Source organism: Ambystoma mexicanum, chromosome 2p (genome assembly GCF_040938575.1).
Source record: "Ambystoma mexicanum isolate Mex_15411 chromosome 2p, UKY_AmexF1_1, whole genome shotgun sequence".
Taxonomy (NCBI): domain Eukaryota; kingdom Metazoa; phylum Chordata; class Amphibia; order Caudata; family Ambystomatidae; genus Ambystoma; species Ambystoma mexicanum.
In genome coordinates, this window is record NC_090923.1 from 1,233,525,386 (window position 1) to 1,233,541,147 (window position 15,762).

The following is a 15,762-nucleotide window of genomic DNA, read 5'->3' on the forward strand; positions in this document are numbered from 1 at the left end:
GCCCTGCTGCTGTGCTGAAACTCCAATTTCACTTCGACCAGAGAAGCCCTGCAAGGACGACTTCTCCCCTTGAGTTGATGGGACCAATCAACTGCAAAGTAAGCCACTTGGACATCCTCTCGGAGCTTGAAATTCCAAGTCAGTTGCTGTTGGAACCAAATAGCCATGGAGAAGAACACCAGATTGTGTGCGTTGCTTTCAAGTTGGCCAAGAGCTCCAGGATGATCCTCCAGACTCCCAGTAAGCAGGACTGACCGAGCCTGAGCCACCTCAGAGTGCTGGACCCCAGATGCAAGGAAAGCCCATCTCAACAGCCAAGAGTCCACAGTGTAGCCATTTGCTTAGACGAGGGGAGCTGAAACCGTGAAATGCCACTGATGGAAGCTGGTCCTTTTCTGCCGCCGATCGTCCAGTTGCAGTGCAGAGTCCTACAGATGTCCTCCCTCTTGTCCCCACAACTGAGGCCCAGGAACACAGGATCTGGAGAGCTGCACAGGAACAGAAGCCAGCCAAAGCCTTTTTCTTCTTACCAAAGGTACTGTACAGTCTAAGAGAACTTACCTCTTGTTGTAAACTCCCTTGTTCTCTGCTGAGACTTGTCTGGGTTGCTCTGTAGAGTTTCCAACAGCTTCTTTACTTCACAAGCTTAACCAGCTTGGGGCCCTGCTTCGATTTCTTCTTTTCTACAAAGACCTCTAAAACATTGTGCAAGACTTTTACAAAGCTGCAAGAAGTGCTTCAGCTCACCTAGACTTTCGCCCAATTGACTTTGGCCTAGTATGGCTCCCTGAATGTCTTCTTCCCTCTGACATTGTGTTTGGTCTTCCTTCCAGGAAAGGGTTAACTAACTTTGATTTGGGGTTATCAAAAGTACTTACCTGCTTCAGAATATTAGTGTGATCTCTTGTTTTGTTCTAATATCCTTTTTCCTTTGACATATTCCTAAGTATGATTCTACATGCCAACAGTAGTATATTAATGTCCACAGTGCCCTTGTTAGTAAAGTCACCTGAGGGTGTAGGAAGTGTGTGTGTGTCATCCCAAAAGGGGTACTTACTGATTTGGAAACAATAAGAATGTGTATTTTGGAGTGTATTTGTGTCTTACTATTATATTGCCCACTTAAGAGTTTATTTGAATACTTGTCACTGAATCTCTGTGCAACTCCCCTACAGCTCACATTGACCCCTCTTGAGAACAGCCTGGCTGCTCAACACGCTACCACCTGTGTAGTACAGACCTATACCAAAAGTTGGGTTCCTATTGCCAGGAGGTCAGGGTTGTTGTAGTGCACCCAAAGGGTACTGCATACAATCTTGCCCCACAGCCGCTGAGACCAGAATCTGGTGATGGCTGCGACCGCAGACACTTGGACGCAGACTCCGGAACCCAGTATTTCTTCTCCAGCTCTTCTCTTTTTCATGGGGGCTGAAGCGGAGGAAGGGGGGTGTTTCCAGCAGGGCCAGGCCCTAATCCCATTCATCGCTCATGGCATGCACCGCCAGAATGGTCCTCCTTTTCACCTCTCGGTGCTGATAAAGGAAGCCCTCCTTTGTCTCCTCCAGTGTGAGCTGCAAGATTCCCGATGCACGGGTGACCATGTAGTGAATGAGCCCACTTTGTCTGGGAGAGAAGCCCTTCGAGGCGTAGAGATGTTGCCGTCTGTGTCTTCTGTCCCTGCATCTCCCATTGCGGGGAGGTGGGGGCAGAACGGGGGGGGGGATGGTGTAGGGTGCTGCTTCCTCTTCTTCAGAGGGGTGGTGGGCCAGGTGCCCACAGGGCCGGCGCCGGTGGTGCCGTCCGCATCCTTTTCTGCATCTCCGACACCAGCGTGCGTGGAGAGTCGAAAGAATGTCTTGAGACAAGTCTCTGGGAGGTGTCGGGGAAGTAGGATCGCTGGGCCCAGCGCCGGCGGTGTCGATTTCATCGCCTCTGCCGACTACCACCTCTTCGACATTCCCGCTGTCCCAAACAGCGAGGATGGAAACCGTGTCCTCGTCATTGGAAGAAGAAATATCTGTGGCCTGGATAACCCCCCCCCCCCCCCTGCCCCCCCCGGTCCTCCCCCAGGCATTTTGTATTCTGAGGGGGCCAGTCTCGGGCTCTGGGATGGCATCCCTTTTTCCAGTGTCTTTTCTACTGTTTGGCCGAAGCCTCCCGCCTGGGAGGAAGAGCCCAATTATCTCATCTCTCATCACCCATCACCCATGCATTCTGCATTGAAGATGGTCTTTGAACTTGGCCTTGCAAAGTATTCTTGTCTCTGGGAATATATGGGTGTGCGGGCTTTCACTATGGTTCTAGGACTCCACACTCAACTCTTTCCAACCTTCGGTCACGTGACAGAACACCACGATTTGGTCGATTTTGCAGCATTTAAATGTCTTAAATGATTCAAACTTGGCATGCTTAGTGTTCCTTCTTTGCACCTTAACAAGGGATGATTCGGCTTTGCACGATCACTACCTTCAAGAATAGATAACGGATCTTGGCTGCTTCAGCTTTGACACCAGATCAGACCGCCTCACCATTCGTTTCCACGATCTCAGCCTATTCTTACTGCAACACAGTTCTCACCCTCTCTTTCCTTGGGTCCTGGCTTACTAAATTCATGACACCGATGTCCAGCTTATATACAATGGCAGCTTCGCCTGCAGTCTATTCACTACATATAGACATCTTATAAGATTAATCTACTTGCGTTGCACCATCTGTACAGATATTGAACAGGTTACATTTTCTGCAGTGCTTCGCACACGTGTAATCTTTTCGCATACGAAAGTTTACTTGGTTCTTAACTTGGTCATCAGTTTCTGTAAGATCCATGCCTTCTCTTCAGCAAGTATTCTCAGGGCGTCATGCTTGTCTTTCCTGACGTCACCAGATCCTCTTTCACTCTTTCATATTCCTTCAGGGAATTCTTCCCTTAGATGAACATCTCTTCTGGGATACATCTGATAAGGCTCTCTCAGAGGGTACCTTCTTTCGAGTACTTGCCGTGGTATGGTCACAATTGCTGGTGTCAAGCATGGCACAATGTCAGGCTTCCAACATATAGGAGGTAGGGGGCAGGATTTCCTGCAGAGGCACGCATCTACTACTCTACATTGCTTGGCCATAAATAAATAACAATTTTTATGCATACTGTCTAAGTGTGATTTGGGACTCCCATTGTGTGTACTCATTGTGGAACCTTTACAAGCTCACCACCTCTTGAGACTTGGCCTAGACCTCTCGTCACTGCTACCTTGAACTGATTTGGCTACAGCTTTGAGTCACAATATAGGTTGGCCTGCTATACATATGACCCCCAGGCCACAGTATAGAAAATCGGTCCCAACAACCAAACATCCACCTATTCTGAACTTGTTTGGCTACTGCGCCCCGTTAAGGACATTTTTCAGTTTTATGCTTAATCGCCTCTCCTAGTGAGACCGTCAGCACTTTTTGCTGAACTTCTGGACCTTTTTCTTGTACTCCTAAATGAGGGAAGCCTCCCCCCCCCTCATGCATTCCCATTTGCTTAAACCATGGGGAATTTGTTCTTTATATTTTACCTTCTTTTCTGGAGTCTTGCTTTCCTCCATTTCCCTTAAAGGCATCTGTGTTACACTTTTGCAGCATATAGCACCCTATGTGCAGTATTGCTGGGAACCCTTTGAGTTCTCCCTTTATATTTTCATTTTCCCAAAGAACTACTGTTCTTAAGGAAAGAGGGATACTTTGAATCCTTCCTAAAACTTTAGACTGACACACACCACCTTATGTGCAAAGTATCCCCCCGTCTCTCTGCTCCTGTGACTTATTGGTCAGTGACCACCCTATAGTTATGGGTGGAGGCAGTTAACGTGTTCTGTCAACTCGTGCTATTTTCTACCGCTGACTATTTACAGCCTTGGTTATGCACAAAAGGGTCACCCATGTTGTAGCATGGTGGCTGCTTTCTTTTTTCCTTTTTTATCTCCATTATTTATTTATTTTTCGCCATTTCTTGTGTGCTTATCCTTTGTTAGCCCTTCTACCATTCTAGGAGGGAGAGGTCTGAGTTTTGTCTTTGGCTGGAACCCTGTGTGTCCCCGCCTAGGCTCCGGTTTGTCTGCGAGGACCGGAAGCAGGGGAGGAGTTTTGGCACTGCCCTGTTCTTGGTCTGCTGATGTGCCTGAATGGAACCAGTTTCCACTGGGGGGCTGGCTGTCCTGATTGGACAACCACCCACCCCTTTCTGTAAACTGCAGGGAGAGTTTGCAGAGGAGTGAATGGGAAATCCTAATAAAAAGGTGAGGTATCCGAGGTAGAAGACAAGTCTACCACTGGAACAGAAGATCCAAAGCTGAAAACTACCAGAGACGCCGGCAGACCCTTCCAGTAACTGAAGAGACCTCAGTTCTCTGGAGCTTCTGTTAAGAAAACTGGGTCTAAAGAGGATGACCCCTTCCCTTTAACTGATGGAACCAACCAGCCCTGAGACGAACTGCTGATTGAACCATCCCCTGATGTGCTGTGATCTTCCAGGACTGCAAACCGCGAATACAAGGGACCTCTGACCCAATTGCAGTCCAATGCCTTTGCGTGAACAAGTCCTCCCAGAACATGAGCTCCAGTAGGACCTCCAGAAGCACTCATTGAAGTTCACTCACTAGAGTGCATGACTGCAGAATCGAGGAAGATCGACCGGGCAGTAACAGTTCACTGTTGATGTTGTAAAAAAAAGACGCAAAAACTCCAGATCGAAGTGGGACACAGAAGAAATCCTTGCTGGGGATCCTTTTTCGCGACTGCTGCTGTGAGATCCCATTTAGAGTTATTCCTTTTGTCACCAGACAAAGGCACCAGGAGACCAGGTGCGTCGCTGCTGCACAGGAAAGAATTCAGCTGCAGTTTCTTCAGCCACTCTAAGGTACTGTGGGGCTCAAGATAGAACTTGCCTCAAGCCAAGTAGGCGATCCAGTGTGACTGGATTAGGATACCAGGTGTCTGGTTGTCTACCCATACCTTTCCTAGGCTTACAGCATGTGCTTTTAGGGAGTCCTTTGCAGGGTCCCGATTACCCGTGTTAAACTACTACAGCATTTCACTTAAAGTAACATATCCTGAGGAACGTTGCCTTTTCTGCTGCTGCGTAAGAGTTTGCTTCCATCCTACACTTCTATGAACTCTCGATTAGTTAGGGTTTGGACTTTAAAACATTAGAAGCCCTGAAAAGTGATGCTAAGGAGTGAATCACTGCTGCTAGTACTAAATAACCGCTTTTTCCTTCCTACAGACTTTGTAGGAGTGACTTTGTGAATGAATAAAACACATTTCTATGTAAAAAATGCAGGTGCGCACCATTGCTATTTAAACCGTGGAACTGTCATTTTCTGTAACAAATGCAGGCGCAAGCCCCTCTATTGAAACAGTCACAAGCAAAAAGTATTGCTTATATATCCTACTTGAATTGTTAGTCCATGGTAGCATTTACCTACCATGCATATATAAAATAAATGTATACTTTATTCTAACTTGTGTGAGAGTTTCTCTGGGCTAATGTATTGACTGGGTTAATTGTACTTACTTACAGCTCACATCCTTCTCATAAGATCAGCCTGGCTGTGATGCCATTCTTCCAATCCTTTTGGTATCACAGACTTCTACTACGAGTTGGGGACCTGTATACCAAGGGATAGTTTTATAGAGTTACCTTGAGACAGACTTTAGGAAAACTCTAACACTCCCAGAGTGGTCCCCATCACTAAACTAGTTTGGCCTTCTATACATCTGACCACCAGGCCAGAGTATAGAAAATCAGTCCCAACAGCGGCCAGCTAATCAGACTGGCCCTAAAACCTACCAAGACCCAGGTTCCCCAACAGAGTAGGTTTATTAACCCGTCTAGGGACCAGCCCAAACTACTCCTGGGGAAGAAGGGCTGGGCTCAGAGTGAGCTTGTGTTTGCGCCATGGGCATTTTGGGCCCACCTCAGGATTCCCCCCAAAATATGAAATAGGTGAGAGTTTGGCCTCATTACATTAGCACTCCAATAAAGGGGGCAGTACATTTGGTAGAACTGGAGGCACTCTAAAGAGGGAAAAAAAAATACCAAAAAGGTCAGGTGTCACAAAACCCTAAAAAAATGGTATTCTGCTTTAGCACTCATGAACCCTTCCCCCAGTATATTCAAATGGCCCGAGGCCTTCCAATCATCTTCTAATTTGCACGCCTGATTTAATTTCAGAATCATGTAGCTGCACAATGACTACTGGCCCATATGTTTTCCTAGGAAGAGCAATGGACAGTCAAGCTACACACCGGCCCACCACACACATTGCCTGCTGCGCTACAGTACCAGCTGCCCACTGCAAAGAGATAGAGTGACAAACCTGCTTTGTCAGTAAAGTGATAATGCAATGACTTTATGCCTGTGCTGACCAAGCAAGTAACCACTGAAAAGCAGGTCAGTCTGAAATGCACCTATGAAATGCAACTGGTTATAGTGTTGGACTATGATCCTCCAAAATCCCAGGTTTGACCCGGCAATATGAAGCCATACCAATGGAGACCAGCCACTTACAAATGACGTTTAACAGTAACTTAACATATTGACAGGGCACCGATACTGGATCAGAACGTTAATACGATAGTAGTGTTGGACTATGGACAGAGCAAAACCAAAGTATAAACAGAAAACTAGCTCAAAAAGAAGTCAATTATTAAAATCTACTGCGCATTCTTGTTTTCACCATCGTTTTTGTGTCAGATTCTGCACCTGCATAAAGGAAAGAGCATACAGCAGATTACCAACAAAGCCCAGCACTAGCTAGTTTTCCCAGAATACAGCCTTACTTTCTGCTCTTGCTGTCGTTTTTCCCTCTCTCCATAGAGGGAGACCGGGCAAGAGATCCATGCTTCCTCTTCTTGGGCCTTCCTGGACCTCTTCTGGCCAAGCTTCTACTCTTCTCATCACGTTTGTCCCTTAAAAAACAACAATGGAGTCTTAATGTATCAGATGGATAAGAAGAGCCCAAACTAAGCAGGACTGCTCTTTCAAACTGCAAATAAGGCACACCTGTACATGTAATTTGAAGACTACATTTCTTGCTCCCATATACATTTGTGTGTCCAGTGTTCATGAAGCCTCGTTTTCCATAGCTATTAATTGGACTAGATAAAGCAAGAATGGGTTATTAAGGAATCAATACATATTCCTTGAAAAGAGAATCATGAAAACCAAACATTACATGGCACTGTTTGCTTTAGGATGATACAATTCACATTGTGATAAAATGCCAAGTCTAAAACCTGCTTTTCACTGGGATTAAGTAAGGCTAGAGATCCCCAATCTGATGGTCCCAAAAAGGGGAGTACATTGAATGGCCTTGACCATTGGATTAGCTGTTTGTTGCAGAGTTGAGATCCACACAACTCTGGATCAGCGAGGCGAATACACCTATTGGGAGAGGATTACTCACTCAGAATCTCTACGTCGCTGGAGTTTCACCAGTTCCCTCTGTTTCTCTTTGTACCTCCTCTGCAGCTCTGCCAGCTTCACCCTATAGTCCAATTCCATTGCATCCATGTTATCGATGGCTGATTTGATCAAATACATCTGCAAGGAAAAGGATGGTAGGTATTCAAATAGTCTGCCCTTATAGACTATCAGAAGTGCATCTTCCAAGTGTACAAACACTGGAGAAGCTATCAACAAGCATACAACGTAGAACATGAGATTCTCCACAACAGCAATTTCCTTTAGTCCCTGATCGTGGGGAAACAGAACAGTTATGCATCCCTGCCACCAAGCAGCGTACCAGCCCCAGATAGCTCTCCCTTGACTACATGTTTGTTTATTTATTTCTAATGTGCACCATACCCAGGGGTAACGGGGCGCAGCAAATAAGAAAATGCACAGCTTACATAGTTACAAATATGGCCACAGTGAAACATATAGTTACAGGTATTGACACAGTAAGGCATATATACAAATATACAAGTGTATGAACAGGAAGGATAAATAAGCACAGAAATAAATGTTATAGTATGTTTGGGAGTGATGCATCCTAGATGAGGATATGCTCATAAAACCCTCTGCAAGCTGTCTTTAGAGCCAGCCAGTACCAAATTCCTGCTACTGTAAGGTTCGGATAATATTTTAGTTTTTAAAATGGCGATGAAGAAAGAACCAGAAAATGGGATCATCCAGGATCTCTGCAGCTTCTTCATAGAGTAAACCACAAAATCCCAACCAACAGAGACTGTTAGGTAAGATCTTCATATTTGTGATAAATCTTCCGGACCCGCGTCAACACCAGAACCTTTTGCTTGGACTTGGCGATTTATTTTTTGCCCTTGTCCCTAGGTGAAGGGGAATCTTTTCCCCCTCTCACCTGGTCTTTTACCCTTTATGGGTGACCTTTTTATGCCTCTCCATAGTGTATGGTTGCAGTTATAGTTTCCTATAACTTTTGTGCTCAAACTGGGTTGCCCCTTTGGGCTTCCCTGTTAATTTCTCTTTAATGTACTTGGTTGAACAACTGTTCTAAGGGGTAAAGAGGGATTTTCAGCCCCCTTTACTTTTTGTTAAATGAGCCAGAAAAACCCACCATGTGTAGCGCTGGGGAGATACAATACATCATCCCCTTGCTTACTTACCTGTAGCATGTTACAATTGCAAGTTTACTTGAATGGCTGGTGGCAGTGGTTTTACCTTACTGACTTTTTAGTCTCATTACTCACAGGCTGTTAAATCAACCTCAGTAATTCACACAAGGGCACCATTTTTCTAAAATGGTGGGCTCCTTTTTAAGCCATTTCTCGTTTGCTTGTAGTTTGAGGTGTTACCCTGCCATTCTAGGTGGAAATGACCTCAGTGGAAGTTTGGTCTTTGGCAGGAATCCTTTGTATTGTATGGCGAGGCTCCGGAGTGTCTGAGAAGACAGTAAGCAAGGGATGAGTCCAAAACTCTGCAACCCTTTGTCTTTCACCTTGCATGAAAGGAACCCAGTCTGAATGGGGGGCTGGCTGTCCTGATTGACAGCTAGACCAGCCCCTTCTCTAACTTGCACGGAGAGATTGAAGAAGTTGTGCTGTAGTTCCTGATAAATACTCCGAACCTGAAAGCTGCCGACAAGTCGACCATTGGAACCGAAATCGAAGAGGAAGGTAAAGAAAAGATCTGTAGAGATTTCCAGCGACCAGAGAGCCTGCTGTGTAACCGGAGCCTGATGCAACCCTTCCTTCCAATCGACCTGGGGGTCCCAAATGAGACGACTCCTACCCAGAGCCTGGTGAGATCCACTAGTCTCAAGAAGTTCTGCATTTTACCCAAGGAAACGGATACAGGTCCAGAGGCACGGGCATGAAATCACCTGGGAACGGTAACCTGATTGAGAAGCATAGTGGAAACAGGCCATGGGAGTGGCAAGGAGGGCTGTGATCTATTGGGCGATCTTTGCTGCAAAGTTGCTTTTATTTATTTTTGCATCAGAGCGGCTGGTGGTGCCAGTAGGCCTGGAAGCTGTGCCAAGTTGGCTTTTCAAACACGAGGGGAGGTGGGAGTCGGGGTGAGCTGAAAGGAAATCTTCCCTGAGAAGTGTATGCTCTGCAGCAATTTCAATGGTCCCCGCAGCTTTAAAGTGTGGGTCAAATCATACGCATAGAGAGAAATAAGACTTCCCTGAGGAGTGTAGGTTCTGCAGTGGTTTCATAGGTCCCTGCAGCTTGAAAGTGTGGGACATGGCATGTGCAGTTGGAGTGAGATAAGAAATTGCTGGTTGCGGCTGTAGCACTCCTGAAACTCTGATCCACTACGACCATCACAGTGCATGTGGCCCTCCAAATGCCATGGGTCATATCTTAAGTGTGTTATTGCCTCCTCGTGTAAATCCTGAGGCAAAGAAGAGACATGCCACTGTTGTCGTGATGCTAATGCTGTTTGCTGAGTTCCCCAATGAAGTGCTGTGGATCAACCAGCTGAAACTACTCTTTAACGTACTGTTGCTGTGGACATCTGTCAAAGCACACCATCACCGACTGCGAGGCCTTCACCGGACCGGTAACTGTACCTACTTGAAATTATCTTCGACTTAAAAGCCTAAGGCCTTTGCACATTGCATCTGTCCCACTGGAAGGGGAGCCTGACTGGCCTGAAGAGTCTAGAAGGATATTCCCTGCACCAGTCTTCTCGGCATCGGTCTGCTGCTAGGCCGCCTGGTGAGTGTTGTGCTTTATGCAGCTACCCGTCACTCACCTCTTTCTTTCCTCTCTCCCTTCATCCAAGGTGCTTTCCATCTCACCACTTTACTCCAACTGCTACTCAATCACCTATCCTACTTCCCTCTCAAAGTCTGGTTGGAAAAAGTTTAAAAAGGATCTCCAACGCAGGTCTGCCCATCGCCGTAAACGCTGCTTCCAGGAAGACTTGTCACAGACAACCTCTTTGGTCGCTCCATCCCGCCCTATAGACTTCACATATGGTCTCTGTCCTCTCTCGTCTCCCATTAATTGAGGCACCAGATGTGCAGTACTCTTGGCAGGCATCTCATCCTCCAGGTGCATCATTAATGTCCATCTTTACGGCACTGCCATGGTCCCGTGCCCTCAGCCCAACGCTCTCCTTGATAAGTTTTTCGTCTCATTAACTTCCTCCCGTCACTCCTCCGGCATTCACCCTACCTGCCCCTTCTCCACCTCCAATGGGCGGTAATCAGGTCCACCTAGCTACCCGCGCTCTCTGCCGTCAAACCCGACTCCGATATCGGTCTCCTTCTCAAAGATTTTGACCTCAACATTCTCCCCCTCACTGAGACATGGTTCACTGCCAGCTCTGTCACTGTTTTTGACAGTATTCCCCCAAGTATTGCAAGAGCCTCTCCATGCCCAGGCCTAACCGGTGTTGAGGCGGAGTGGCCTTGATCTTCCCCGATTGGATTTCTGGTACCATCATTCCTGATCAGTCTTACTCCTCTGAATGCCTTGTCTGCAGGCTTGGCATCTCTCCAACCTTTTCTATGACGCTCGCCACCATCTACAGGCCCGCTGGTCCGGTCACCCTCCGAGTGGACTGACCTGCTCTTCCCTTCTCCAAACTTCTCCTCCTCCTCAGTGACTTCTATATTCACCTCGACTCAAGGCAGCCACTGCAGCCCTCCGCAAACTCTGACGCTCTCTCCCTCGCCATTCATCACTCTGGTCCAAAGCACTCGGCCGGACATCCCTCGATGCTCCCATATCCACCTCTCCAACAACTACGCCTCTATCCTGGTGGGACCATTCCCTACTGCCTCTTTGGTCCACCTGCTAAGCCTCCGTCTGCACTGCCCGTCTCCTTCTCAGTCATTCCACCGATGAAGCGAGTGTCAGTTGCTGCCTTTGCCGCCACTCATTCCCCCTGCCACTGACTCTGCCCTTGCAAACCTTTCTATCGCCGACACCCAGGATATCCTTGCCCCAGTCATGAGGATCCGAACGAAGCCTGCCTCCAAGCTTAACACCTGGTATGACTCAGACGTAGCCTCTCTGAAACGCAAGTGGCTGAGCGGAAGTGGTGGGCATCAGATATCCTTGGGAAACTGGCCTGTCGCACCCTCCAAAGGCAATACAGACTCCATTTGCGCGAAGAAGAGGGCTCACATCCAAGCCCCCATCTGTGGGGCCACTAACAACTATGGATAACCGTTTAAAATGTACAAGGTACTTGCCAATCCTTCTGCAGTACCCACATCGCCCCTGCCTTCACTGACCCTCCACCTCTCTGGCTCTTCTCCTACTTTCTAAAACTCAGGACATTGTCCACTCTCCTCCCCCCAATCCTCCCTCCCCAGACGTGATGTCATTCCTCCCCTGACTCCCCCACCCCCTCTTTCCCTCCTCCTCTCTCATAGCACCAGATGAGGTCTCTAGACTAGTCCTCTCTATGAAAGTCTCCTCCAAACAGGTGCTCCCCTGCTCCTCCAGAATGATCAAGGACAACATTGCCTCCTTTGCATCCTTCCCTGGCCGATTTTTGTAACCACTCCTTTGCCACCGGCTCCCTCACTCTTCCCCCTCAAGCACTCCCTTGTGCACCCTACTCCTTAAAAAACCATCATCAGACCCCCGCCAACTATCGACCTATCTCCATCACCCCCTCCCTGGTCAAACCCTCTGGGGAAGCTGGCCATTTCCCAACTGACCCAACACTGAATCGGTTGGCTGTCTCCATGACCACCAGTCTGGCTTTAGCGCTGCCAGAGGCACGAGAACTGCCAGTGATGACTTACTCTAATCTCGACTGACTCTCCATCCATTGTTATCCTCCTGGATCTTTTCCCTGCCTTCCACACAGTCAATCATGCCATCCTGACTAAATCGGCTTCATGACATCCTGGGCATCAAGGGCCTTGCACTGGACTGGATGACTTCCTGCCTCTCCAATCGACCTTCCCAGGTTCAACTTGGCCCTTTTCTCTCCCCATCACTCGCCACATGCGGCGTCCCATCTGCTCGCTGTGGCTTTTCAGCAACTAGCTTGTCCCTTTAGCCCATTTGATCTCTTCCTTCTCTCCACAATTTGTGTGATGCAAACATGTAGCTCTCCTTCAAGATTCCCTCTTCCTCCTCCCCAACTGTGACTGCTATTCAGTCATGGTGTGCTGCCAACGTTGCCTTATTGCCAGTAAGGTGGAGATCCTTTTCATTGGGACCCTGCTCCCACCTCCCCTCCCTCCCATCCATCCATCCATCCATCCATCCATCCATCCATCCATCCCTCTCTCCCTCCCTCCCTCCCTCTCTTGTGAGGAACAAAAAAAGAAACCTTGGTGTCATCTATGTCTCCTTACATCACAGACCTTGCCAAGAAGGCCCACTATCAGGTGCACCTTTTTAGAGGTATTCCCCCCATTTCCTCACCTTCCCCCAGAAACAGAATGTCTCCAGAGCTCTGGTCCTCTCTAGGTTGGACTACTGTAACAGCCTCTTCCTCAATCTTCCTTCTTCATCCCTCCCTCTAATCCAAAATAGGACTGCAAGACTTATTTTTGGCCTCAAGCCCAGAGACTGCAACCCCATTTCTTTCTACTGGCTCCCGGTTGCTGCTGGGATCAAAGTCAAGACTCTCTGCACCATCAACAAGGCGGTCTAGGGCCCAAGATCCTGCTACATCCAACCCTCTCCGAAAATACCTCCCCGCTAGAGAGAGAGTGCGAGTGCAAGCTTTTTGGGGGAAGGAGAGTGCAGTAGATGCCCCCCCCCTCTAGACTGGTCACCCTGCCCCTCAGGCTTGAGTCGAATCTCCTTTAGTTCTGGAAGCTCAAGATTCCTCCTCCTTTACTCTCCCACTTCCCCTGCCAAAACCTTCCTCTGCCTGGCCACCTACGGGTACTACAGGGTTCCAGCTTCACAGCGCCCCCTGCCTGTTGGGTAAGATTTTAACTTTCGTGCTAAATCTCCCTCAATTGTGAGAATGAGGACCCCCCCCCCAGAACTTCTTGCTGGTGGATTATATGTCCCTATACCTCCGAGTGGGAACCTTTCCAAACTCACCGATTCATTTACTTTAAGAGTGTCCCGTTTTTGACACTTTTGGCACATACAGCCTGTTGCAGCCCTTTGGGCTCTCCTTTTACATTTTCTCTGGCTAACCTTGTGAGAACAGTTCCTAAGGATAAAAAAACATTTGACCCTCTCTGAACTTGAGACCAGCACACTCCACCTTATGTGATATGATATGATGGGTTATTTATAACGTGCTTAATGCCCAAGGGTTTCTAAGCGTGAACCGGGAATTGAACCTGTGTTGCTGCATGTCGTCTTGCTTCCAAGGCGAGCATGTTGCTGCTGAGCTATCCTCCCGAGATATGTGGAGTTCTGGGGGATTCAGTGTATCCCCTTTGTCATTCTCGCTGCACCATTTCTGTAACAGGGACAAGCTTACCCTAAATAACTGGGTGCAGCTAACCTTTCCCCCAATTCGGTGCACCATTACCACAGGCTGAATCCACAACTCCAGTAATTCAAAATGGCCCAGTCTCATTTTTTTGCCATTTTAGTGTTGTCCTTTTTCGGACCTTCCCACAGCCTACAGGGCAGGAAATTCCTTTGGGTTAATTTTATCTTTGGCGGGAGTCCTAGGGCAAGCCCACCCAGGCTCCAGATCATCTGTGAAGGCAGGAAGCGAGAGAGAAGTCCAAAACTCTGCACCCCTTGAGTCTTCCAGCCTGCCTACGAGAATCCAGTTCAAATTCGGCGACTGTCCTGAAAGGACTGCCAACCCACCCCTGTAGGTTTTAATGTTAAACACCTGTTTGAATGGCTGGGTTCCACATAAAGTCCAATCCTGGAAGCTGAAGAGGTAGTTGACCACTAAATCTGAATCCGAAGAGCAAGATTATGAAACCGTGGCTGAGGTTATTTGCAGCAACCAGAGAGCCGGCTGGGTATCTGCAGCCTGCTGTAGCCCTTCCTTCCAAGTGTCTGGTGAGGGACTCCAAAAACAACAACCCCCACCCTGGTGAGATCCACTAGACTGAAGACCTGCATTTTGAGCCATGTCATGCTGCAACCTTGCAGGGATGCAATAACCCAATACCCTGGGACCTCATACCGCGCATGGTCTTCCGAATGGAGCTGAAACTTGAGGCATCCTGCTGGACCGCTAGAGACACAGAGTCCTTGAAGTCCCCTCACCAGAGTGCCGAACCAGATTAGAGATGATAATCTGACCAGCGATATTCAGTCTTCTCCTGACTCCTGAAAAGGGTGTCAAAACCACAGATCTGTGTCCAGCCACGAAGATACTCTTGCCTGGATCATTCCTTGTTGATCCCGGCTGCAAAATCCCTTCCAGTGTCCTGTCCTCATGACAAGGAATTCACAGACCAGGTTTTTGGCTGCAGATCCTGAAGTTTCCCCCGCTGCAACTCTTCTGTGTTGAGGCACTGTGTTGGCTGGGGCGTTTACTTAATTAAGCCTTTGCGATTCCTGTGTAGGTTTGGGGTGTTTCTTACGATTGGGAGGCCTCTGTTAGGGGAAAATTCTCAGAAATGTGCTAATTCCCTCCACCTTAGAGACCCCCAGCAACCTTGCTGGATTTTGAGGACTTGATCTTTTTAACCTGGAGAGCGCGAGACCCTTTTTCCCCCACTCACTCATGTATTTTATTGTGATTTTTCTAACTGTTTCTTTTGGTTATGGAGTCTGACAAACTCCATAGGCATCATCTTTTACATTGTCACACAGCACCTTCAGTGCAATGACACAGGTAAGTCTTTCAGATTTCCCAAAGGTTTAAATACCTTCTCTTGGATAAACTACCATTTCAAAGAGCAGTTAAGTGAAATTGACTTTACTTACATTTGTAACTTTCTAGACCCAGCACACACAGCCTTACAATAGGGTTCTGGAGGAGTTACCTAGTATCTCCTTTTGTCTAGCTTCTCATGTAACATGTTTACAGTACCCTTTCCTCGCTGAATGGCTGGTTGCAGTGGTTTACTTTTAACTACCGTGGCGTGCATTTACCACGGGCTGCGTTCGCAGGTGCAGTAAAGCACCCTAGGTTGCCATTTTTGTCAAAATGGCCGGTCTTTTTTCGCCATTTCTTTGTGGAAGGGTCCTTCTTGAGATTTACTCTGCGCGGCAAACCAGGTTTTGGTCCCACTGTTCGCTTTGCCTTTGGCGGGATTTACAAGTGAATCCCGCCTCTGGCTCCAGGGTGTCTGGGGTGGGCAGGAAGTGAGGGAGGTGACCGAAACTCCCTGTGCTTAGTCTCCTAGGAGACCCAAATGTACTCTGATGATTGGCTGG

General features: G+C 47.8%; 1 protein-coding gene across 7 annotated transcripts in view; it reads right to left on the reverse strand.

The window, feature by feature from the left end:
• The window catches only part of TNRC18 (trinucleotide repeat containing 18), a 470,959-nt gene that overhangs the window by 295,815 nt on the left and 159,382 nt on the right, over positions 1–15,762 (reverse strand). For all 7 annotated transcript variants that reach the window (XM_069645534.1, XM_069645537.1, XM_069645536.1 and 4 more), the window contains 2 exons: positions 7,449–7,585; positions 6,823–6,951 (listed from right to left, as the gene is read on the reverse strand). In XM_069645534.1, the coding sequence (XP_069501635.1) occupies positions 6,823–6,951; positions 7,449–7,585 (266 nt within the window). The remainder of the gene's footprint in view (positions 1–6,822; positions 6,952–7,448; positions 7,586–15,762) is intronic.